General features: G+C 39.5%; 1 protein-coding gene across 3 annotated transcripts in view; it reads right to left on the bottom strand.

Moving 5' to 3' along the window:
- Positions 1 to 6,477: 6,477 nt before the first annotated feature.
- The window catches only part of GPALPP1 (GPALPP motifs containing 1), a 40,489-nt gene continuing 22,547 nt past the window's right edge, over positions 6,478 to 24,419 (bottom strand). Inside the window, exons 7-9 of one of the 3 annotated variants that reach the window (XM_053563502.1) lie at positions 20,271 to 20,369; positions 11,448 to 11,666; positions 6,478 to 7,899 (exon numbers count right to left, since the gene is read on the bottom strand). In XM_053563502.1, coding sequence (XP_053419477.1) covers positions 11,448 to 11,666; positions 20,271 to 20,369 — 318 coding nt within the window. In that variant the 3' untranslated portion in view covers positions 6,478 to 7,899. Of the gene's footprint in view, positions 7,900 to 9,117; positions 10,808 to 11,447; positions 11,667 to 14,336; positions 14,456 to 20,270; positions 20,370 to 24,419 lie in introns of those variants that run through there. The other 2 variants (XM_053563501.1, XR_008374597.1) reach the window with 2 other exon arrangements.

Below are 24,419 nucleotides of genomic sequence, written 5' to 3'. Positions count from 1 at the left end.
AGTAAGATTTGATTCCAGGCTGCTGTCACCAAAGTTTATTCTTAACTAGCATGGTATAACTCCCTATGTTCATCGGACCTCTTAGTTGCAAAGAAACTACTACTACTAATAAACTAATGATACTCGTTTGGTTAAACTCTGGTTAGTTTAAGCAGTTCCAAAATCACACGGAGCATAAGCAGTTATGTGTCCACCACTACACTGCAGTGCTGCTCTCATAAAGCCCAGTGTCACCACCATTCACACCACACCCAAGTCTCAGACACAGCAGTTGGCAACATTGACACTGGGGATTGGGGGCCTGAAGTGCCAACTCTGCTGCTGGGGAAGTTCTGGCCACCTCCACCAACCCGCCCCTCAGAGGATGATTCTGGGAATGTTTATTTCTTTCTTTTCCTCCCCTAAGGATACTAACACCACGGTGGTGCATCTGACTAGCAAAGCCCAGGCTTTCTATCTGTGCTCTAGCAGCAAGGGAGCCTGGGAAAGTTACTTTTTTCTTTTAGATTTTGAATCAAGAGGCTCAAGGGCCACAACCTGACAACAATCTGACATCTTTGATTCTAGACATCTTTTTTTTTTTGAGATAGACTCTCACTCAGTTACCCTTAGGCCTGGGGTTGAGTGCCATGGCATCTATTTTTAGCTCTCAGGGGATTCTGATGACGTCAAAGTTTGAAAAATATTGATTTAGAGGTTTCTTTAGATTAAACTCATCCACACCATTTGTGCCCAACTATCGTCTCTCATGCCCCTAAACTTAGGCGTTACTCAGTTCTGGTAATGCTGAACAAAGCTGCAGCCCTACTAGGTGTTGCCATATGTCACTGGAAAGATAAAAATGTGATTTTTAAAAAGCTCTTTGTGATTTGCTGATAGAAACACTCTGAATTAATCTTTTCATGTCATGTACTTCCAGGTGACACTATAATGGATTGACTAAAGTCTTCTAAATGGACAGGCTGTGAGTTTTAATTTTGTCTTTATTTATTTATTTATTTTGTAGAGACAGAGTTTCACTTTATCACCCTCGGTAGAGTACCATGGCATCACACAGCTCACAGCAACCTCCAACTCCTGGGCTTAGGCGATTCTCTTGCCTCAGCTTCCTGAGTAGCTGGGACTACAGGCGCCCGCCACAAGGCCTGGCTATTTTTTTGTTGCAGTTTGGCCGGGGCTGGGTTTGAACCTGCCACCCTCCATGTATGGGGCCGACACCCTACCCACTGAGCCACAGGTGCTGCCCTAATTTTGTCTTTATTTATAAACTACGGTTTGACTGCAAACATTTTAAACTCTAAGAATCCCAGTTCTCAAATATGACAATTTTATTAACCAATATACAAGGCTATTGGGGGGGTAAAAGTAATTTAAAGACTATAAAAAATTCAGCTCAAATGAAGACTAAAGAATGGTTACAATTTCTGGATTTCCTTGCTTGCCAATATCAAATTAATTACATTTGTACCTGCTGTAAAATGCAGTAATAAATTGCCTTTGTTAAGTGTGTAGTGTGAATTAGGTATTATAGTTTATCTATCCTCAGGTGAGCACAATGTGTTGCTTTCGGCTGTTACCCAAAAGAAAAATTATCATGTTATATATATTCTTCTTTTATACCAAGTGATAAAAGGAGCAAGTGTATTTTCATCCCAGAGGTCTGATTATATGTACATTAAACATTAAGACTAAATAATACAGGGCTGGGCGCGGTGGCTCATACCTGTAATCCTAGCACTCTGGGAGGCCAAGGAGGGTGGATTGCCTGAGCTCATGGGCTGAGAACAGCCTGAGCAAGAGCAAGATCTTGTCTCTAAAAATAGGCGGGTGTTGTGGCCTGTGCCTGTAGTCCCAGCTACTTGGGAGGCTGAGGCAAGTGAATCGCTTGAGCCCAGGGGTTTGAGGTTGCTGAATTACGATGCCACAGCACTCTACCAGGGTGACAAAGTGAAACTCTGTCTAAAAAAAAAGGAAAAGACTAAACAATACTGTATCATACAGCGTGTTTGGCCAACATTACCCTAACTTAAGGAAACCTAATAGAAGTTCTGTAAAGGACAGGGCAGTGGTAAGTAACCAGAGATTTGAAAATGAACTCTGAGGGCAGTGCCTGTGACTCAGTGATTAGGGTACCTTTGGAGGGGGAGGGTTCAAACTTGGCCCTGGCCAAACTGCAACAAAAAATAGCCAGCGTTGTGGTGGTTGCCTGTAGTCACAGCTACTCGGGAGGGTGAGGCAAGAGAATCACCTAAGCCCAAAAGCTGGAAGTTGCTGTGAGCTGTGATGCCATAGCACTCTACCAAGGGTGACAAAGTGAGACTCTATCTCTAAAAAAAAAAAAAAAAGAAGAAAAGAAAATGAACTTTGAAATGCTTCTTTTCAATATTTTTGAATAGGTACTTTAATTATTCCCGATCTCAAAACACATCATTGTTGCTTTTTAACATTTTTTTTTTTTTTTTGAGAGAAAGTCTCATTTTGTTGCCCTGGGTAGAGTGCCATGGTGTAATAGCTCACAGCAACCTCAACTCCTGGGCTCAAGCTATCTCCTTGCCTCGGCCTCCCTAGTAGCTGGCCACAGGCACCCACCACAATGCCCAGCTAGTTTTTCTATTCTTAGTGGAGAGAGGGTCTCACTCTTGCTCAGGCTGGTCTCAACTCCTGAGTTTAAGCAATCCACCTACCTTGGCTTCCCAGAATGCTGGGATTACAGGTGTGAACCACCATGCTCAGCCACTTTTTAATATTCTTTTACTTTCCTTTAGGTCAGCAAATGCAGAGACTGGTGTCTAAAAGTAAAGCTGATTGCTTTTGAAGTTAATACTTTAGCTTCAAAGCACCATTATCTCAGACCTGCAAGTATTGTAACATTAACAGATTAGTTCCCCTTTGGAGTAACTGCCTTTTGCTTCCTTACCTTGTCAATGTTCTGTACTTATATGGTGTTCAGTCATTTTATATGGTCCCACATCAGCCAGGGACCAGGACCTTATACTCTAACTATTCCTCTTAGGGACTATTCTATTTGAAAAGGTGCTGAAGGGAAGGCAAAGTCCAATGAAACTGAATTATCATTGGCAGGATAATCTTGAGCACTGTAGCAGCTGGTTGGTAGAGGTTTAATGAATGAGGGATTTTAGGGATTAATTCACTCAACAGAAGTGACAATCCACTCTTCAAGCGGCATGTACTGTTAGTACTGGTGACTGCAGCTATGCAACATAAAATGATCACATATTTAGGAGTATATAAAAGAAAAGCAGAATATGTAACAAGAGAGAAAGAAGGGTTTGCTTATAGGAACATATATAATTGCAGTGGTTATCAAACTCTTACTGAAAGTTCAGCACTTGTTCCGGAGGTAACATCAGAAGAATGAGGACAAGTGATTTAAGAAGAGAAGTTTACTGATTTGCGAACAAAGGAGGAGGCTGTCAGACTCCTATCTGAAAGCACCAGCATCCTGCTCCTGAGCAGCAGAAAGAGCTACATAGCTCATTCAGGTTAGTTTGAGGGTACAAAGAAATATGTTACAAAGTTTGCATTTGTTAAAGGGATGGCTCTGGTTAATCCCATCTTCAACTAACACCATATTGCAACCTCTGCTGGCTTCATCCTATATTCAGTTGGCACAAAGAACAAAGGGCACTCCCCTGACCCTCTTGATTGCTGGTCTGAGGCAGGGATGCAGATTTTAGTTTCCTCAAAGGAGTGGGGGATGTTTAGAGACAGAAAACATTTATGCCATTTTCCCCCCAGGTCATTCTGTCTGGTACAGAACTTGAGTCTACAAAAGAATGACCTGGGGGGCCGGGCGCAGTGGCTCATGCCTATAATCCTAGCACTCTGGGAGGCCCAGGTGAGTGGACTGCCTGAGCTCATGGGTTTGAGACTAGCCTGAGCCAGAGCAAAACCCCATCTCTAAAAATAGCTGGGGGTTGTGGTGGGCACCTGTAGTCTCAGCTACTTGGGAGGCTGAGGCAAGAGAATCGCTTGAACCCAATAGTTTGAGATTGCTGTGAGCTATGACAGTAGGGCACTCTACTGAGGGCAACAAAATGAGACTCTATCTTAAAAAAAAAAAAAAAAGAATGGGACAGCACCCGTAGCTCAGTGGATAGGGTGCCAGCCACATATACCCAAGCTGGAGGGTTCAAACCTGGCCCGGGCCAGCTAATCAATGACAACTGCAACAACAATAAAAAAACAGCTGGGCATTGTGGCAGGTACCTATAGTCCCAGCTACTCAGGAGGCTGAGGCAAGAGGATTGCTTTCGCCCAAGAGTTTGAGGTTGCTGTGAGCTGTGACACCATAGCACTCTACCAAGGGTGACGAAGTGAGACTCTGTCTCAAAAATGACCTGGGGTAATTGTTTAAAATGGAGATTCTCTGACCCCAAAGATTCCCACCTCAGTAGTGGTGGGCCGGGTAATCTGCATTTAAACAAGCTCCCAGGTGATTCTGATAAAGGTGGTTCAAAGATTACATATTAAAAAACAGACTGATCTGTTGTATTTTCTAGTCCCTAAATTAAAAAATGCTATGTCTTGGAATTCTAAAGATTACTCAACTGATAATAGTCAAGTTACTCAACTGCTAACTGTGGAGTTCATTTGGTGCTACAGAGCTCTCTTCTTTTTTATTTCAGGTTAATTTGAGGGTACAAAGAAATAGGTTACAATGTTTACATTTGTTAGGTAGAGTCCCTCTTATAATTGTGTTATTTAGCTCTTAAAAAGAATATAAATATGGCTCATGACTATAATCTGAGCACTTTGGGAGGCTGAGGCAGGAGGATTGCTTGAGGCTAGGAGTTGGAGACCAGCCTAGGCAATTAAAGTGAGATCCTGTCTCTTAAAAATAAAAATTAAATAGCCACGTGTGGTAGTCCACATCTGTAGTCTCAGTTACTTGGATGGCTCAGGCTTGATCCCAGGAGTTTGAGGTGGTTGAAGTGAGCTATGATCCAGCTACTGTACTCCACCCTGGGTGACGGAGCAAGACCCCCATGTCTGAATTAAAAACAAAATACAACAAAACAGAAATGTAAATAACCTTCAATAATTGATCCACTGAGGATAAATGCCTCAGTGCATGCTAGGTGAATAATTTAAGTGAATTAAATTATTAAGTGAATAATTTAAGTGAATAATTTAAAACAACTTGTGGAAAAACAGCTATCCTTTAATTATGGTTTTAGTGATAAAGTATAATCTCAATTTCAGTTCAATGTATTAATATTCTGATAACTGATGACAAATATTAGTAGAGTTATATACAGGAGGTTTTTGGAAGGCCTAAGGGTCTTAGGTCTAGGGTGTGAATTCAGACATATTTGGGAAATTATGGAAGGCAAGGTGTGGCACCAACACCATCTGGCCAACTCCTTTGTGACGTTTATTAACTTGGTTCGGATGTATTCTCCCCTGTAAGGCTTCATTCACTTCCCAGGACTGGGTCACATGTCTTTATGCTGGCTTCATAGTATCAGTAGAAAGGCCCAACTCTGAGCCACAATATTTCTTACTGTACCACATTGGTACAGTTCTCCAGACACCACAGAAATAATGCTTCAGGGCCTTACATATGTGGTCAGTTACTTTCTATGCTAGCTTCTTTTTCACTTTTTAGGTTTCAGCTTAAATGACATTTGTTTGAAACTTTTCTAATCACCCTACCTAAATAGGATTCCCATCCTCAATTACTTGTTCTCGTCTCTCATTATCCTGTTTTCTTTCTAACACCTATCGCAATTTGTAATTACCAGATCCTTTTTACTCAAATCATTTTCTTCTTTCCCACTAGAATATAAAATCATGGGACAAGGAATCTGCTTGACTTACTTGTGACTACCCCATTATGACAGCCCAGAATCTCCTTTCAAGGAGGAGGACTATGCCTGTCTGGTTCATCATTGTATTTTTAGCACCTAGCATGCACTGAGGCATTTAATAAATGTTTACTGAATAAATGAACTAACATGAGGTCCTAATAAATACACAGTATATGGAAATGATCTGAGAAATCAAGGGCTCTTTCTTTGACATGTACATGTAAATGTACAGATTCCTATCACTCAATTCTTAACTTTCATATTGCAAAGTCTTTTGGTCACTTCTAATTTGGGAAGTAGAGACCCAGCAAAAAGCAAATAATCCAGAAAAACCCACCTACAACGTGTTCTGTGATAAGATAACAATGGAATCTTGGTGCAATCCTTTTGGTGCCATAGTGCTAAAGGGCATTTCTAGTTTGTCTGTCTTGTGTTTATAAATAGATATTACTTGTAGTTATATTGGGATAATAAAAACCTGGTGTGAAAGACTATTTTTTCCACAATAGCCCACAATGATCTGGTTGGCTGCAATAAATCTTTACAGATTATTCTCTTTACCAATATTGCCTCCTTCAGAAAAGCTAATGTTAAAACAAAAATAAAAGCCACAGCTTATTAGATATAGATGAAACTTTTATTTATACATTAAAAAGTACACTTCAGGAATTCTCTTTTCTAAAAACAGTCTTTTAATTGGTAAAGTTCAAAATGAAAAAATTGAAAGGGACAATAAATACTTTTTTTTGTACACACCATGGTTATAGTTAAGCAATTTTTTAAGCAGCCCCGAAATATAACTCTTTTACAGTAGCATGAACTTTTTAACTGCAGACTTAAATCTCATGACAGCATTAAAAGCCAGAACAAAATAAATTAATATTCTGAAATAGAAGACTTGGCTGTTGATGTTATAAATTCTTCCACTTAGGAATAACTCAACAGGAATTTTTTTTGAGACAGAGTCTCACCCTGTCGCCTTTAGTAGAGTGCCGTGGAGTCACAGCTCACAGCAACCTCAAACTCTAGGGCTTAAGCAATTCTCAGCCTCCCAAGTAGCTGGGACTATAGGCACCAGCCACAACACCCAGCTATGTTTTGGCTGTAGTTGTCGTTGTTTGGCGGGCCTGGGCTGGGTTTGAACCCGCCAGCTCTGGTGTACATGGCTGGTGCCCTAGCTGCTTGAGCTACAGGCACTAAGCCAGGAATTTTTATTTTCTAATAATACCTATCATTGCTGTGGAAAAAACTGAAAAGAGAATAATGGCCTAATGTAATTACAGTAATTTAAAAACTCTCTCCCATGATTCTATATTTCAGAATAATAATATTAACATTATCCACCCTACATAAGAAATATAAAAATGTCACGATGTTTTGGGATCAAAGTACTTATACAATAACCATTTACGTATTACAGAGGATGTAGTCCTCAGCACTATGCAAATCTTAACCTTGCTTCTAAAAAAATCATTGACATAATCACTACATGTTAAAGTGATAAATTATCAAGGGGTTGCTACTTCAAAATAAGATTAAAAACTCTCAGGAAGACCATGGCTTTTTTCTTTTTCTTTGAAAGCAGGGCTTAATTTTGCCCAGTACAAAAAAGATTTAGTTCATCAGATAAGGCAGTCTTATTATGGGGGTAGTCACCATCACTTACCTTTTATTCTCCTTCCTATTTCCCCACTTCTAACCCTAATAACCCATCGTTTACTTACCAGTAATATGGTTACTATTTTAAGCATCTAAATCTATCTGAGATGCTGACTTAGAGAGCTAGACAAAATCATCATAATTTCAGGAACAATGAATTCAGTGTCACTTTCAAAGGTAAGAATGTTAAAGTACCTCCTCCACTTTATGAATTTAGTGTTGCTTTTTTTCCTTCATTTTTAAATTTAGAGAAGGTCATATTCCTATAAAACTTGGGCAAGAAATGTAGGAAATTAAAAAGTCCCTTTTAGAAAACCATCAACAGGGCGGCACCTGTGGCTCAAGGAGTAGGGTGCCGGCCTCATATACCGGAGGTAGTGGGTTCAAATCCAGCCCCACCCAAAAACTGAACAAAAGAAAAAAAAAAAAAGGAAGAAAAAAAAGAAAACCATCAACAATCTCAGCTTTCTGCCATAGGGATAGGAGACATGACTCAGCTAGGCCTTGGGCAGCTAAAAGAGGGAAGGGGCAGAAATGAAGAGCACCTCTCCGTTCTGCGTGGGCATCTACTTTGCTCTTTTGTTGTCAATGTTGTTTTATTGGGATTATTCTTTCCACAGTGCAAAAAAACTTGGGGCTGGCCTTACATTTTGTTAAAATTGTCTTCAGGGTGGCAAGAAAGATCATTAGCTCTAAGGTAGTAGCTTCTGGAAGTGTTAGGCAGAAAGGAGAGGTCATGGTGACATAAAGGTGAGGGAAGAAATGGTAAATACGTAATACAGAAATATCCCTACCCTTTTTAGATGAGAAAATTAAAGCAAAAATAAGTATCCAATCATGACATTTTTACTTTAAAAAAATACCAATTTTTAAAAAATATATGTTAGGAATTTATATAAGGATGAAGAATTAGAAAAAATTTTTCCTTTCATTGGAGAAAAATTTATAGCAAAATTAAATGAACACAAGGGAGATACTCTTTTTTTTTTTTTTTTGTAGAGACAGAGTCTCACTGTACCGCCCTCGGGTAGAGTGCCGTGGTGTCACACGGCTCACAGCAACCTCTTAAGTCTTGGGCTTACGCTATTCTCTTGCCTCAGCCTCCCGAGCAGCTGGGACTACAGGCGCCTGCCACAACGCCCGGCTATTTTTTTTTGTTGTTGTTGTTGTTGCAGTTTGGCCGGGGCTGGGTTTGAACCCGCCACCCTCGGCATATGGGGCCGGCGCCCTACTCACTGAGCTACAGGTGCCGCCGGGAGATACTCTTATACAAAGTTTTGTGTTTAGAAAATATTACCCATTAAAAGTGACATCTTGGCCAGGCGAGGTGGCTCATGCCTGTAATCCTAGCACTCTGGGAGGCTGAGGTGGGTGGACTGCTCTTACCAGTTCAAGATCAGCCTGAGCCAGAGCGAGACCTCGTCTCTAAAAAAATAGCTAGGTGTTGTGGCAGGCGCCTACAGTCTCAGCTACTTGGGAGGCTGAGGCAAGAGGATCACTTGAGCCCAAGAGTTTGAAGTTGCTGTGAGTTATGATCACTTGAGCCCAAGAGTTTGAAGTTGCTGTGAGTTATGATGCAGCAACACTCTACCAGGGGCAAGAAAGTGAGACTGTGTCAAAAAAAAAAAAAAAAAAAAAAAGAAAGAAAGAAAGAAAATAATAAAAGTGACACCTTTAGTTAAAAGGTAGCTATGTTCAATTCTGTTTAGATAAGAAGCTTTTCAATTTGCTTAAGATAATTATTTATCTTTTTTTTTTTTTTTTCTCTAAGAGACAGAGTCTCACTTAACTGTTGCCCTGGGTAGAGTGCCGTGGCGTCTTAGCTCATAGCAACCTCCAGCTCTTGGGCTTAGGCGATTCTCTTGCCTCAGCCTCCCAAGTAGCTGGGACCACAGGCACCCACCACAATGCCTGGCTATTTTTTTTTTTTGTTGTTGTTGCAGTTTGGCTGGGGCTGGGTTCAAACTTGCCACCCTTGGTATATGGGGCTGGTGCCCTACTCACTGAGCCACAGGTGCCACCCAATTATTTATCTTTTTAATAGCAACCCTTCTTCAGTAGGCTATTGTTTACACTGATGTCATAAAAAAATATATTGTTCTGCTATTATATTAATAAAAAGAGAACAATTTGTACCATCTTGGATTGGGTTACTCATTTTCATAAAGCTTATATGAACTGGGAATCAGAATGTTATTCCATTAAAACCTTATGCTTCATCAAAGTTAGAACAAAGAATTAGTGTAACACTTGAGATTAATCTGCTAGAAAATATAATTTACAGAATCTACGTTTAGGCTTTATTTAACAACAGTTTAATAGTTTAAATAAAAGTTTCTATTTAACATCTTAAGAGGCAGAGCTTAAAGAATTACAAACATAATACTCAATTAGAGTGGTTATGATGACAGATTTCCTATTTGTGTTTTTGTATTCAAGGATTTATTAGTTTGATTTTTTTTATAAAAGGCTGTTCATGATTGATATAAAAGATTTGACCCCAATAAATTAGCTACAAACTACTAATTACAGTATATAACTGGGTAAAGTAAGACCATCCCAAAGCCAAGTTCTGGGACTCAGAAAGCTTTGGTTGAGATCATAGAGACGGAGTTTTAAAGATTTTGCTCACAGTTACTGCTATCCTGTCTCTCAGATTGCTTCTCTTAGAAATACTTCTTATATAAAGTTGGAAAAATCAAAAGCTTTTCCTTAACATATGAGACAACCTAGAGAGCTCTCTGACTTAAAAAAAAAAACAAACAAAAACCTAAAACCCAATAATCTAAACAAACAAAAAGCCCTGAGTGCTAAAACAAGCAGACTAATAACAAAACAGACAAAACCCTATACCCTCTATTTTCAAGTAAATTTGTATTCACTGGATGCAATTTGGAGGGAAAAAACAACCAATTTCAAATTTTTGGATCTACTGCTAGACTTGACAATGGACCCTGGGGCAGGTTAAGTATATTGGACAAGGAGGTCCAGGCTGCAGTAGAGTTAGTGGATTTTAGAGGGTACTTGTGAGATTCCACAAAAATCAAAGGGACCCTCAAAATAATTATTTTAAGGAAAGACTATACCTCCTCAGAAGCCAAAGGCACATAAAAATATTCTATTCTACATGACAGAACATCAATTTTGTATTTCCACATGACCTTTAAAGACACACAAAGCAAGGTAAATTTGTATGGCTTTTAAGATTAAAGTAATCTCTAATCTTAAGAAGCCCAAAAGAAAGGAATAAAGGTGGACAGACAGACAAAAGAGTATTCTTCAATAACTTTTCTTCATTGCACAGGGAAATCCCCCTGAGGTAAGAATAAGAAAATTCAGTTAAGTTAGAAAATATTTCTAAATTTAACTATATTTTCCTTTAAAATCATATTTGAATTTTGGTATAGGTTTCATACAATTAAAAATCTTAAAGATTTTAAGAAGCAACCTCAGATCTTATGTAATTCCTTAATCACCATTACAAACCCTTCTCAGCCTGGTCTATGAATCAACGATGGAATAGTTCTGAACCCTAACTTATTGGGGACCTTTCTAAGCAATGAACATTTTAAAATTGTGATCCTGCTTAACATAAAAATTACCAGTAAGCCTCCTTTCTTCATCTTTAATAAAGCATGCATATATCACTCAAAGCTTCAAATCACACTTTCCTTTGCCATTTCTTGTAACATGAATTTTTATTTTAGCATTTGCAATAACATCATTTTGTTAGGTTATTAAGAAGGCAAGACTATTTTTCCAGTAAACCATCCATATTTTTTATCTCACAGGCTGACTTTACAAAAATCCCAGTTTACTTATAAAAAAATCATAGGTTTATAATGTATTATATAAAAGGAAATAGATTTTAGCATATAATTATTAAAAACAAAGAGTATTTAGAAAAGTTCAAACTGATTAGTATGAAAATATACCCCACTGAAGTATACTTACTTATAAAAACATACTGCCTTTGCCATGTGAAAATCTGGTGTTTAGTTCTCTAGATTTCTTTATTAGGGCTTTTTTCTGAGCTTCATCAAAACGATTGACCTTGAGATCCTTATCACGGTCAAATGGTATTCTTTCTTGAGGTTTATTTTTATCTTCAGCAGCCTTACTCTTTAATTTTTTATGATGAATGTCCATAAGAGATTCTGATCTTTTTGATTCCTGGGGAGAGCAGCAAAGCAGAAATAAAAACCTTAGCTTGTTTAGATTATTGACAGAAAATGATCATGAAACAGAATAATTTAGTAGTAGCTGTACAAATTATGAAGAGTGATTTATAAGCCCCAGTATATTTTTCCTATCCCAAAATAGTATCTATGAAGAAAATATGTATCAGAGGCAACTGGGTTCAAAGGACTCACTCAAGCTGAATATCTACTAATTACATGCTGCATGCCGCACAATAAAAAAGACACAGAGGAAACAAATATTTAAATAATCATAATGGTCATTATGTGTATGGTCATTCATATACTAAAAATTAGAGTACAAACCAAGAACACAGGTGTGAAAGGAAGAGCAATTATATCACTACTTCATGCACACGCTGGTCCTTGAAGCCTAAATGGGTAAATAGGAAGGGAAGGCACTGCCAGGCTGAAGCAAAAACAAAAGTGAAACAGAAAAACATGAGCACAGAAGTGGCAAAATTTAAGCTGTGTGGATTATTTTGGCACGTTCCATTGTCTAAGAGAATTTTTTTTTTTTTTTGTAGAGACAGGGTCTCACTTTATGGCCCTCGGTAGAGTGCCGTGGCGTCACACAGCTCACAGCAACCTCCAACTCTTGGGCTTAAGCGATTCTCTTGCCTCAGCCTCCCGAGTAGCTGGGACTACAGGCGCCCGCCACAACGCCCGGCTATTTTTTGGTTGCAGTTTGGCTGGGGCCGGGTTTGAACCCGTCACCCTCAATATATGGGGCCGGCGCCTTACCGACTGAGCCACAGGCGCCGCCCCTAAGAGAATTTTTGTTTGTTTCAGTTTTCTGTTCTCTTTTCCCCTTACCTCCCTCATTTTTTCCTTTCTTAGCTAGGGGAGGTGTTCATATTTTTAGATACATCGAGTGAGACAAGGTCTGGTTTAATAAATTAGAGATTCATTACAGAGCTCTAACTAAAAGACAGAATGGCTCTGGATTGCAGGAGCAGGGAGGGGATGGAGGAGCAGACGCAGACAGGACGGACCAGAAGCCTTCAAGGTGGAGAGTATGTATTCCTGGGGTATGAGGGATGGGGCAATTTTAAGGTTACCTCAACTTCTTCATGTAGTCTTTCTGAAGATTATTGATTTATAATACATCTCATGAAGCTGCCTCCCCTTTCATTTTAGCCCTTTCCCATTTAACAAAAGAGACTACAGAATATTGTCCAGGAGAGCAAAAGTCTTTGGGGTGCCAAAACCAACCAACCAGTCTGAAAAACTGCGATGAACGAAACTTCCCTTAATGAAGAAACTACAAACCCAGAAAACTTTGTGTCCTTCTGTATCTTAAAACGCATTTCTTGTAAGAGTGTAGTATCCTTTAGAAATGGGTATTTTGACTGTTAGAATGTTATGAATTCAGATATGCTGAAGTATGAGCAATGAAACAAAGGATAGTTTTTGCTTAACAACCACATCTTTTCCAGGTCCTGCCTACTGCCAAAGAATATGTTTGAGAGCAAAGTGAAGAAAGCTCAGTAAAAGCAAAATAACAAAGGCACTAGTATAAAATGTTGAAGGTGACAGCATCTTACTTCATCCAGAAGACAAACTCATGGTACTTACCCACCTACATTAGAATTCAGAAGTGTCATATAAATGATCATTAACATTTAGTTGACATAGAGTATATTTCAACTAAAAAATGAAGTCAGACTTACTGACAGAAAGTGAGTCTAACTTGCTTGATTTGACAAGACATATTGGTCAATTGAGTTACACAGTAGACAATCCTTGTAAATTAAATGAGCTGCATCTGGAGCTATAAGGTTTTAGCAGAATGTATGAAAGATACTACATCAGTCAATATGTATTTAAATTAGCACCATTTCCTTTTTCCCATCACTGCTCAATATACTGAGTTAAACAAAGTACCTCTTAGTCATTTCATAAATCTTGGTAAGTCTTACAGAAACAAACTGATTCGCAAAATCAAGTGCTTTCCAATTCTTTATTTTCAATGAATTAAAGGAGATAAGAAAATAATCAAATATTGCTAAAGAAGATTATAGATTATAGTCAACAAAAATAGGCTAACAATACATCATGGGTAAACAGTTAAGAACTTAAGACCCAACTTCAGAAAAATCAGGGTTGCAATGATGGTCCTGCTGCTTTCAATACTGGTAATCCTGGGCAAATAATTTGTCTTATTTCCTCATGTGTAAAATGGTAGTAGTCATAGTACTAATTTCTAGGTATTTGAATGAGGGAGGAGTTAAATGATCTAATGAGTACAAAGGGTTTAGTACAGTGTTGGGTATTGAAGAAATACTCAATAAATCCTAAGTGTTAGATTTATTGAGCATTTACTGTATTGTAATCATCATAATCTTTTTTTTTTAAATGGATAAAGGACTCTATAGACACTTCTTCAAAGAACATATACCAATGGATAGTAAGTCCACAAAATAATCTTTGCAAATTAAATGCTGTTATTCCCGTTACATAGTTTTGTAAAGAATGAGAAACATTTTTTCTTTGAGACTAAGTCTCACTCTGTTGCCCAGGCTTCGAATGCTAAGGTGTCGGTATCGCTAACAGCAACCTCCAACTGGGTTCAAATGATCCTCACTCTCCCAAGTAGCTGGGGCTACACGCATCTACCACTAGGCCTACCTAATTTTTTTACCTTTAGTAGAGACGAGGTTTTGCTCTTGCTCAGCTGGTCTTGAACTCCTGAGCTCAACGGCGCCTCCCACCTTAACCTCCCAGGCTGGTAGGATTATAGGCATGAGCCACCTTGCCTGGCTGAGAACAAATATTAATAGGACCAAAACCAAATAAACAAATAAAATCAGAGATCCTAATGAATTGGCAGTTGAGAGATCATTAGTAATAATTTTTGTTAACAGATCAATAAGGTTTAAGAAAACTCGAATTGTTCAAAGATGGAAATACATATTCAGGGCAACTTGAATCTATGCTATCAGGGTAAAAAAAGAAAAAAAATTGCTCGAAGAATGGAATGACATCATTATAATGAAATGTGAAGATGCCTCCCCTATTATCATTTACTTCTGTATGTAAACTTGATTTCTTAACAGACTTATAACATTAAACAAACAAAAGAATACACCAATGCTAAAATCTGCCTTATTTAGGGAATAAGTAATATTCATCCAAAGGCTAGGAATTTTTATGTGCTTAATAATTATTTACTAATTATTATGTGCTAAATAATTATGTGGCTCAAGGAGTAGGGTGCTGGCCCCATATACCGGAGGTGGTGGGTTCAAACCTGGCCCCTGCCAAAAACTGCAAAAAAAAAAAAAAAATTATTTACTAGGCTGGAAGTGGTGGGTCATGCACTCTAGGAGGCTGACATGGGTGAATTGCCTGAGCTGAGGAGTTTTGAGACCAGCCTGAGCAAGAGCAAGATCCCATCTCTAAAAAAATAGCCGGGCATTGTGGCAGGCGCCTGCAGTCCCAGCTACTCAGGAGTCTGAGGCAAGAGAATTGCTTGAGTCCAAGAGTTTAAGGTTGCTGTGAGCTATGATGCCATAGTACTCAACCCTAGGGCAACTGAGAGAGACTCTGTCTCAAAACAAACAAACAAAAAAATTATTTACCAAATTTTACAACATATTTTCATTATTTTGATCGATTAAAATTACAACTTGGTCCAGAAAAAATGTTAACATTGAAAGAAAAAGACATAAGAAATTAAAACTATCAATTTCAATTTATGTGCATATTTTTGTGACAGTGAAATATGATTTATCAACATAATCACAAAAGACTTTCAAGTATAAAAGTCAATTCCATTAGGGTAAGATTCTGTATTAGAAGATAAAATTATGAATTCAAGGAGAAAAAAAGATGAAATGAAATTTCCAACTGTTAAGGAAGCGCTTCATAAGGCCAGGCAGTGGCTCACTCCTGTAATCCTGGCATGCTGAGAGGCCAAGGCGGGTGGATTGCCTGAGCTCACAAGATGGAGACACAGCCTGAGCAAGAATGAGACCCTGTCTCTAAAAATAGCTGGGTATTATGGTGGGTTGATTTGAGAATTTGAGGTTGCTGTGGGTTGTGATGGCATGGCACTCTACTGAGGGTGACAAAGTGAGACTCTGTCTCAAAAACAAACACCCCCCCAAACCAGCCCCCCTAAAATCCCCCCAGAGAAATAAAGATGGGAATTTTCAATTTACTGATTCTTTACATTAATAAATTAAACATCCATAGAGACGGGGATACATTAAATCACTGGACTATTACAATTAATTCAAACAATTCAAGGGCTCAAATTTATGGCATAAAAGAAATAAACTTTTTTTTGCAGTTTTTGGCAGGGGCTGGGTTTGAACCCGCCACCTCTGACATATGGGGCTGGCGCCCTACTCCTTTGAGCCACAGACACCGCCCTAAAAGAAATAAACTTTTATATCAATTGTTTCAGTGTACTGCTGTTGGTATGATTTAGTATAGTTTGCACACTGTGACACAAAGGACCAAACTAGGGCTAAACTATAAAAAATAATAAGAACATCTAGAAGCAGTCAATTCATGGAAAATCATAAGCTGAAAGCTAATCCATCCAGAACAATTTGCCGAATGACCAATTTGCTAGTTTTTCATATTTAATCATTGAACAAAAATGTTTGCATTTTCTAAGTCTGTACAATTAAAGGCAATTTATTTTGATGAGATGGTTTTAGCTTTTGAAAACTCATGCTAAGTTTCTAGTTGATTAGTTTTTGTCTTGTCTTTCTTTTTCTCAAGAATTGCATAAGTTTTGTTGTTTTTTCACTCTATTGCCCAGGCTGGAGTACAGTGGTGCTTAGTGCAACTTGTAACTCCCAGTCTCAAGCAACCTTCCTGGCTCAGCCTCTAGAGTAGGAGGGATTATAGGGATGTACCAGCACCCCTGACTAAGTTTTACTTTTTACTTTGTTTGTTTGTTTACTTACTTATTTAGAGACAGAGCCTCACACTGTTGCCATGGTAGAGTGCTGTAGTGTAATAGTTCATAGCAATCTCCAACTCTTGGGCTCAAGAGTTCCTCTTGCATCAGCTTTCTGAGTAGCTGGGACTACAGGCACCTGCCACCATGACTGGCTAGTTTTTTCTATTTTTTTTTTTTTTTTAAGTAGAAATGGGGTCTCACTCTTGCTCAGGCTGGTCTTGAACTCTTGAGCTCAAGTAATCCACTCACCTCAGCCTCCTAAAGTGCTAGGATTATAGGCATGTGCCACCCATGCCTAGCTTACCCCTGGCTAATTAAAAAAATATATATTTTTTTGTATAGCTGGGAGTCTCATTAGGTTGCTCAGGCTAGTCTTGAATTCCTAGCCTCAAGTAAACCTTTAGCCTCAGCCTCCCAAAGTGCTAGGATAACAGGCATGAGTCACTGCACCTGGCTTTCTTTGTCCTTATTGTAGTTTTTTTTTTTTCCTTTGGGTTTTTTTTTTGGCTTTTTTATTTTATTTCGTTGCTTATTTTTTATTTCTTTACTTTTTGTTGTTGTTGTTGTTGAGACAGGGTCTCACCCTGTGTCTCTGAGCAGAGTGCAGTGGGCCTGGTAGCTCACCGCAACCTCAGACTCGGGCTGCGGGCACCCCGCTGCCTCAGCCTCGGGAAGCTGCTGGGATTACAGGTGCTTGCCGCAGTGCCTGGCTGGATTTTTCCATTTTTTTCATGAGTCGGGGTCTCACTGTTGCTCAGGCCAGGCGCGGTGGCTCACGCCTGTAATCCCAGCACTGTGGAAGGCTGAGGAGGGAGAATTGCTTGAGCTCAGGAGTTCGAGACTTACTGTAGTTTTTTAAAGAGTATTCAATTTATCAAAAGCTAAGGATTATAAAGAGGTTTGCTCTTGAGATTGTATTAATATTTAAAAGTAAATTTCACAGAAGTAACCAAAATTTCAGCATAGGATTAGAACCCTAATTTTTTTGATGCAGTTTAAAGTAAACTATAGATATCGCTACACGTCCACTTAATCAGAACGTATTTCTTTTTTATTTTTTTTAGAGACCTTCTCACTTTGTCACCCTTGGTTGAATGTCATGGCATCACAGCTCACAGCAACCTCACAGAGATTCTCTTGCCTCAGCCTCCCAAGCAGCTGGGACTACAGGCGCCCACCACAACGCCCAGCTATTTTTTGTTGCAGTTTGGCCAGGCTGGGTTCAAACCCGCCACCCTCATATATGGGGCCGGAGCCATAGTCACTGACCTACAGGCACCGCCCAATCAGAATGTATTTCATTAACTACAGTTCAATACTTATTTGTGATTTTTTAAAGATAAATTCACATACAATGAAATACACAAATATTAAGTGTACATTCACTAAACTTTGTAATTCAAGCTCTAATCAAGATCTGGAATATTTCCATCATCCCAGAAAACTCTGTATGCCATTTTTTCATCAAACCCCACATCCTGTCCCAATAATTGCCATTCTGACATTCTTCCCCACCACAGATTCATTTTGCTTATCATAGAGCTCCATATAAACTGAATAACAGATATGTACTTGCTTGGGTGAGACTTCTTTCACTTGGCATAATCACTTTGAGATTCATCCGTGTTGCTGTATTTATTTGTAATTTATTTCTTTTTTATTGGTGAATAGTGTTTCATTTTATGCCACAATTTTATTTTCTCTAATTCATAAACACCTGGACTGTTTATAATATTTAGCTTTTATAAATATTAATATTCTTATATATGTCTTTTTGAGGCTATAATAAATAAAGTATGTTACAGTATTATTTCAAGGTAAAAGGCTTATCTTATTAATTTTCAACCATTTTTTAATATATATAATTCGTTATGAATATAAATTTTGCCTCTAAGTACCACTTCATATGATATCCCATACATTTTGATACGTTATATTTTTATCATTCAGGTCAAAGTATTTTCTAACTTCCATTATTATTTGTTTTTTGATGCTAAATTAAATTTTGAGTTTTTCTATTTCCAGTTGTATAAGGTTTTAAGGTTTTTCTGAATTTCGAATTCCTTCTGGTCAGAGAATATAGTTTGAATGATAATGAGCCTTTCAGTTTTCTAGATTCTTGAGTTTTGAGTTTGTTAGCTTTCATGAATGTTCCGCCTGGGTTGAATTTTCAGGTCAGTTTCCAAAAATGTTTCATGTATGCTTTACTGTTTGTGGTATTTAACGTATGTCCAATAAATCAAGCTAATTGTCATTTATTGTTGGAAATTTTCACTAACTAATGCACTGGGAATAGGGAGTAATTTCCCCAAACACCTTTCAGGGGCCAATGAGTTCAGAAATTTATATGCATTCTTTGAACTGGAATATTTACCAGTTTTTCTTTTCCTTCTTTCTTTACTTTTTTTTTTTTTGTTTAGATAGGTATCATCCTACATTTGCCAGTCATTTTTTTAAGAGTAAGAGAGAGAGAGAATATAACAAAAATATGCCAAATGAATACTTACCTGTTTTGTTTGTTAATTAACAAACTAAATTAATTAATTTTTTTTTGAGACAGAGTCTCAGTCTGTCACTCTGTGTAGAGTGCCGTGGAATCATCATAGCTCACAGCAACCTTAGTTTCTTGAGCTTAAGAGATCCTCTTGCCTCAGCCTGCTAAGGAGCTGGGACTACAGGTGCTTGCCACGATGCCCAGCTAGTTTTTCTATTTTTTTAGTAGAGATGGAGTCTTGCGCTTGCTGAGGCTGGTCTTGAACTCATGAGCTCAAGCAATCTACCCACCTCAGCCTTCCAGAGTGCTAGGATTATAAGTGTGAGCCACTGAATCTGGCCTAGGTTTTTTTTTTTTTTTTTTTTGAGACAGTCTCACTTTGTCACCCTCGGTGGAGTGCTGTTGCGTCAAAGCTCAGAGCAACCTCCAGCTCCTGGTTTTAGGTGATTCTCTTGCTTCAGCCTCCCAAGTAGCTGGGACTACAGGTGCCTGCCACAACGCCCGGCTATTTTTTGTTGCAGTTTGGCCAGGGTTGGGTTTGAACCCGCCACCCTCGGTATATGGGGCCCGTGCCTAGGCGGCCGGTGCCACTGAGCCACAGGTGCCACCAACCTGACCTAGTTTGTTAGTTTAGATTAAAATATGTTTTTGACTCAGCACCCGTATCTTAGTGGCTAGGGCACTGGCTACATACACCCAGGCTGGCGGGTTCAAACCCTGCCTGGCCAGCTAAATAACAATGACAACTGCAACAAAAATATAGCCAGGTGCTGTGGTGCCTGTAGTCCCAGCTACTTGGGAGGCTGAGGCAAGAAAATATGTTTAAAAAACATTTTTCTCCCATATTTACATCTTTACATTGAATATTCCAAATCTGCTTATAATTTAAAATCTCATAAAATAAGGATCTCCATGTGTTAGCCAAGTTCCTGCTTTATCAACTGCTAGTTTTAGTAATTAAACTTCTAATAACAAGTATAATACAAATTGAAAACATTACTTAAAAGACTTTACGTAAATATGTTATCTATTTATTTCCAACAGAGCCGAGTATTTTTCAGGACAGATGTATAAAGAAAAGTCTGAGGTACAAGAAAAAGAGAATAAATGAGAAGAAAACTGAAAGATGAAAAAAAGGCTACATATTTTATTTTCTTACTTACATTATACGAGGATACCTGCTCAGCCAATCTCTTATCTCTTCCTGACAATATGTGTTCTTCATCCTTCTTATTGAATGACTTCCTTGCTTCTTGTGTTTCCTAAGGAATGAACACAGATAAAACATCACTAAACCATATAATTAAGATAAAGCAAAAAATACTACTATTTTTACCTAGATTAAGTAATAAGAGACTAAACTAACCAGCCTTGTTGAATCCCTTCTAGTCAGAAATATTAACTTCTTTGATAGGGAATTTTAATGATTTATTCTATGATTTTTCCAAACACAAGAAAAAAAAACAACCCTACCAATCAACCAACTGGAAGAAATCACCCATTTATTGAACTCTAGATAAATCTGAATAATGAGGACAAAATGTAGGAGTGAAAATAAGGCTTAAAAAGAAATTCCATTTTATCTATTTTCAGAATTAATAAAATCACTTGAGGGGAAAAAGGAGAAAAAAAGTGTATATTTTGAAAAAATAAATAAAACTGCCTATCTCCCCAGATCATGTGACTATATAGAAAACCCTGAATAACCTACCAAAATACTCCTGGAACTAATGAGTAAGTACACAAAGCTGCAGGATACAAATATGCCAGCACGATTGGAATGTGAAACAAAACAAGGCAAAAATACCATGGAAAATGAAGTGCTTAGGTAAATGTCTAACAAATTTTAGTTACAAAAAAACATAATGATATTCCAGGGAATATCCTCCTGACTAGGAACAAGGAAGCCCCAAAACTACTGAAAACTACTGGTCTCAACTACTGTTGTTATTTGCTTCGGAAAACCAAGGAGGCCTTCATATAATTTTTACCTTAATAAAGTACATCAGAAACCTAGAATAGCTCATTTCTTATTTTTCTATAAAAATTTCCCCAGAGAACAGATGATTTTAACTGAAAGTATTAAGAGAAAAATGATGTTACATTAAAATGGAGCTAAAAATCTAAGCATTTAATATTAAAAGGTAGTAGATCATGTCAAGACTGGGAGGTGAGGACATAACGGATCTCATTCAATTAATTTATGCAAAACACTTTTATTTCTTACTAAAGAGTATTCTTACTTCTTCTAGGCCACATTGATTGCATGAATGTGAGAACATCAGAGGTAAGAGAGATGGATATTGGGAAATCAAATATAAAAAGATGAAGGGAGTGGAGAGAAGGAAATTTGGCTAAGATCTGTTGTAAATCTTAGTCAAGAACTTTACACAGAATTGAAGACATGAGAAAAGGAACAGCTTTGTGATACTACATAATTTGTGACATAACAAATTAAGACATAGGAATTAAAAAGTTCAATCTATACTGCCTGATTTCCATTTGGTCCATTTTTCTATGATATTTTCCTCTGATGTAGACTCCCTACATACCTGACTGTAGACTAGACATCTATTTATCTACAATGAGGAATAGAAGGATAAAAAAGAAAACAAGTAAATGACGTGTAGGTGAGCAAGGGTATTAGTTGTCTTTTTGGATATAATTTTAAAGGTTAAATTATAAAAATGCAAATGTATTTAAAAAAACGCTAAGAAAGAATGTATAGGCATTCCAGCCCTGGCTTTCAAGGTCTGTGGCTCACTGACAGGCCACATCCTTTCGTAGCTCTTCTGCTGCTGCATGTGTATGTTTTTCTCACTTTTCTACAATGACTCAGATTTCCTTTGATCTTAGAACAAAAGAGAACTTACAGTATTGCCAAATACACAGGTAGGGTGCTGAAATGTGGAGACTTCAATACATTATCCACATTTTAAGAGTAACACTTCATTTTGTAATCAATTTTCCACTAAAATGAGAACTGCTTAAGGAGCTTTTTCAGCTTTCTTTCTTTCTTTTTCTTTTAATTTTTCTTTCTTTCTTTTTTTTTTTTAATGTGAGGGTACAAACAACCAAATCATAATATTTGACTGTGTTAGAATCCCTCTTGTGTCCATTCAGTGGGAGCACCCCAAACCCCCCACCTTGCTCCTTCTCCACCCAACTTGAATTGAAATGAGTTGTTCATCTATGTGGGTGTGCATTAGGTCATCTACTAGCTTCGTATTAGTATTGAGTACATTGGATATTTGTTTTTCCATTTTTGTCTTTCAGCTTTTTATCATCTGCAATTAAACCCAATGCCTGGACTGGCAGAGACAAGATGGTGGACTGAACCCAGCTTTCAACAGAGGCTCCCGTCCAGAAGGAGAGTTAAGGGACAGGAATTTAGTAAGTATCCTGGTGGACTTGAGCCTCACCAAGAGAGAAGGTTGAAGAACGCACATCAACACCGCTGAGGCAAGCTGTGATCACAAGGACGCAAACAAAAGGTACAAAATCCACCACCAAGCGGACGGGAGTCCCCCTCCCCCATGGGACCGGCTCAAGAGCCCCACAATTAAACAAGCGGGCAGAAATTAAAGGCCTTCCCACTACACTCCATGGGAGAGACCTTCTAAAAACTGGACCTACCTCCCCTACTGGGGTGCCGTGGCGTTCTCCTGCCGAGCATAAAACTGAATAAAACTTTGGGAATCCTTTGCCGGCAACCCTGAATCCCCAACACTCCCCTCCCGCCCACTGAGGTCTGGAGGCCAGTCCCCCAGGAGTTCGGATCCTTGAGTGATTTCTCAAGGGGAGTGGACAGTCCCCGAGTTGCGACTGGTCAGCATTGACTCTGAGGCATGCGAGTGAGGAGAGGGCACCGGGCTGAGGGGGAGTCACGCCTCGGCGGCACATCCCTGTGGTGCGGTGCAACAGCCCTCCCCGTGCATCAATACAGCCAGACATAAAACTGAATGAAACTCTAGCTTCCCCCACCACTCTCACTCGGGATCTGGGGACCTGTCCCCCAGGAGTTCGGATCCTTGGGTGATTTCTCGAGGGGAGTGCACAGTGCCTGAGCCATGACTGGTCAGCGCTGACTCTGAGACATGCGGGCGAGGAGAAAGCACTCTACTGAGGGGGAGTCACGCCTCAGCGGCACTTCCCTGTGTGGATTAGGTGCAGCAGCCCTCCCTGGGCAACATTACGGGGCCGGGCACAAAACTGAATAAAACTCTAGCTTCCCCGCTGAGAGCTGAGAGCCCCTACTCTCACTCGGGGTCTGGAGGCCTATCCCCCAGGAGTTCGGATCCTTGGGTGATTTCTCGAGGGGAGTGCACAGTGCCTGAGCTGCGTCAGGTCAGCACTGACTCTGAGACACGTGAGCAAGGAGAGGGCACTCTGCTGAGGGGAAATCAAGCCTTGGTGGCACTTCCCTGTGGTGCGGTGCAACAGCCCTCCCTGGGCGGGCGTAAAACTGAATGAAACTCTAGCTTCTCCCCCACTCACAATCGGGGTCTGGGGGCCTATCCCCCAAGAGTTCGGATTCTTGGGGGATCTCTTGAGGGGTGTGGACCCAGCATAAACTGCGGCCGCTCAGTGCTGACTCTGGGGCGCGAGACAGAGGAGAAAAGGGTCGGCTGAGTGCCCACACCAGAGCAGCAGTTCCCTGGAGGTAGATCAACAGCCGTTTTTTCTTTAACGGAAGAACGCTCACTTCTGGATATTCTGAGGCCACACCCCTTGTCTCCCTGGGCAACCAAAGGAGGCCACCGGTAAGCGGGGGATTTCCTGACACTGCTCACAAACCCGGGAAGCTTCCAGGGCGTGGCCGACCCAGAAAGGTGATTGGCAAACCTCCAGTAGCAAAGAGGACACAAACCTCCAGCAGCAAAGACGTTTGAACTCAGAACAGCTCGTCTTCTGTAGGCGATTTCGGCAGGAACAGAGACAGAACCCCGCAAAGTTGTCTGTTCTGTTCTGTTCTGTTCTGTTAGCAGCATCCATCAGGGACGGGGCTAAGCCTGAGTGAACACCTCCTTCCCATCACCTGCATCAAGCACTCAAAGATGTCAGGCCCCATCTCCTCCTGCTAGATAGCGGCAGTCTGCGGGGGCCTGGCAGACTTCCTTGCGATTCAGGCAGGTGCAAACCTCTGGAGTGTCTGTTCACTGCAGGCAACTGGGTTAGCCATCTGCAGAGATACCAGTGACTGGGTCCAACGGAGGGGCAAAGTGGGGAAGGAGACGTCAACCTTCCCAGACTGCTCTGTTTGCTGGGTGGCTCCTCCTGACTCTACGCTGCACTGGGGTGAGCCGTGTCAG

Source organism: Nycticebus coucang, chromosome 15 (genome assembly GCF_027406575.1).
Source record: "Nycticebus coucang isolate mNycCou1 chromosome 15, mNycCou1.pri, whole genome shotgun sequence".
NCBI classification, from domain to species: domain Eukaryota; kingdom Metazoa; phylum Chordata; class Mammalia; order Primates; family Lorisidae; genus Nycticebus; species Nycticebus coucang.
Note: the sequence above shows the minus strand (reverse complement) of the source record. Positions and strands in the feature narration are given on the sequence as shown.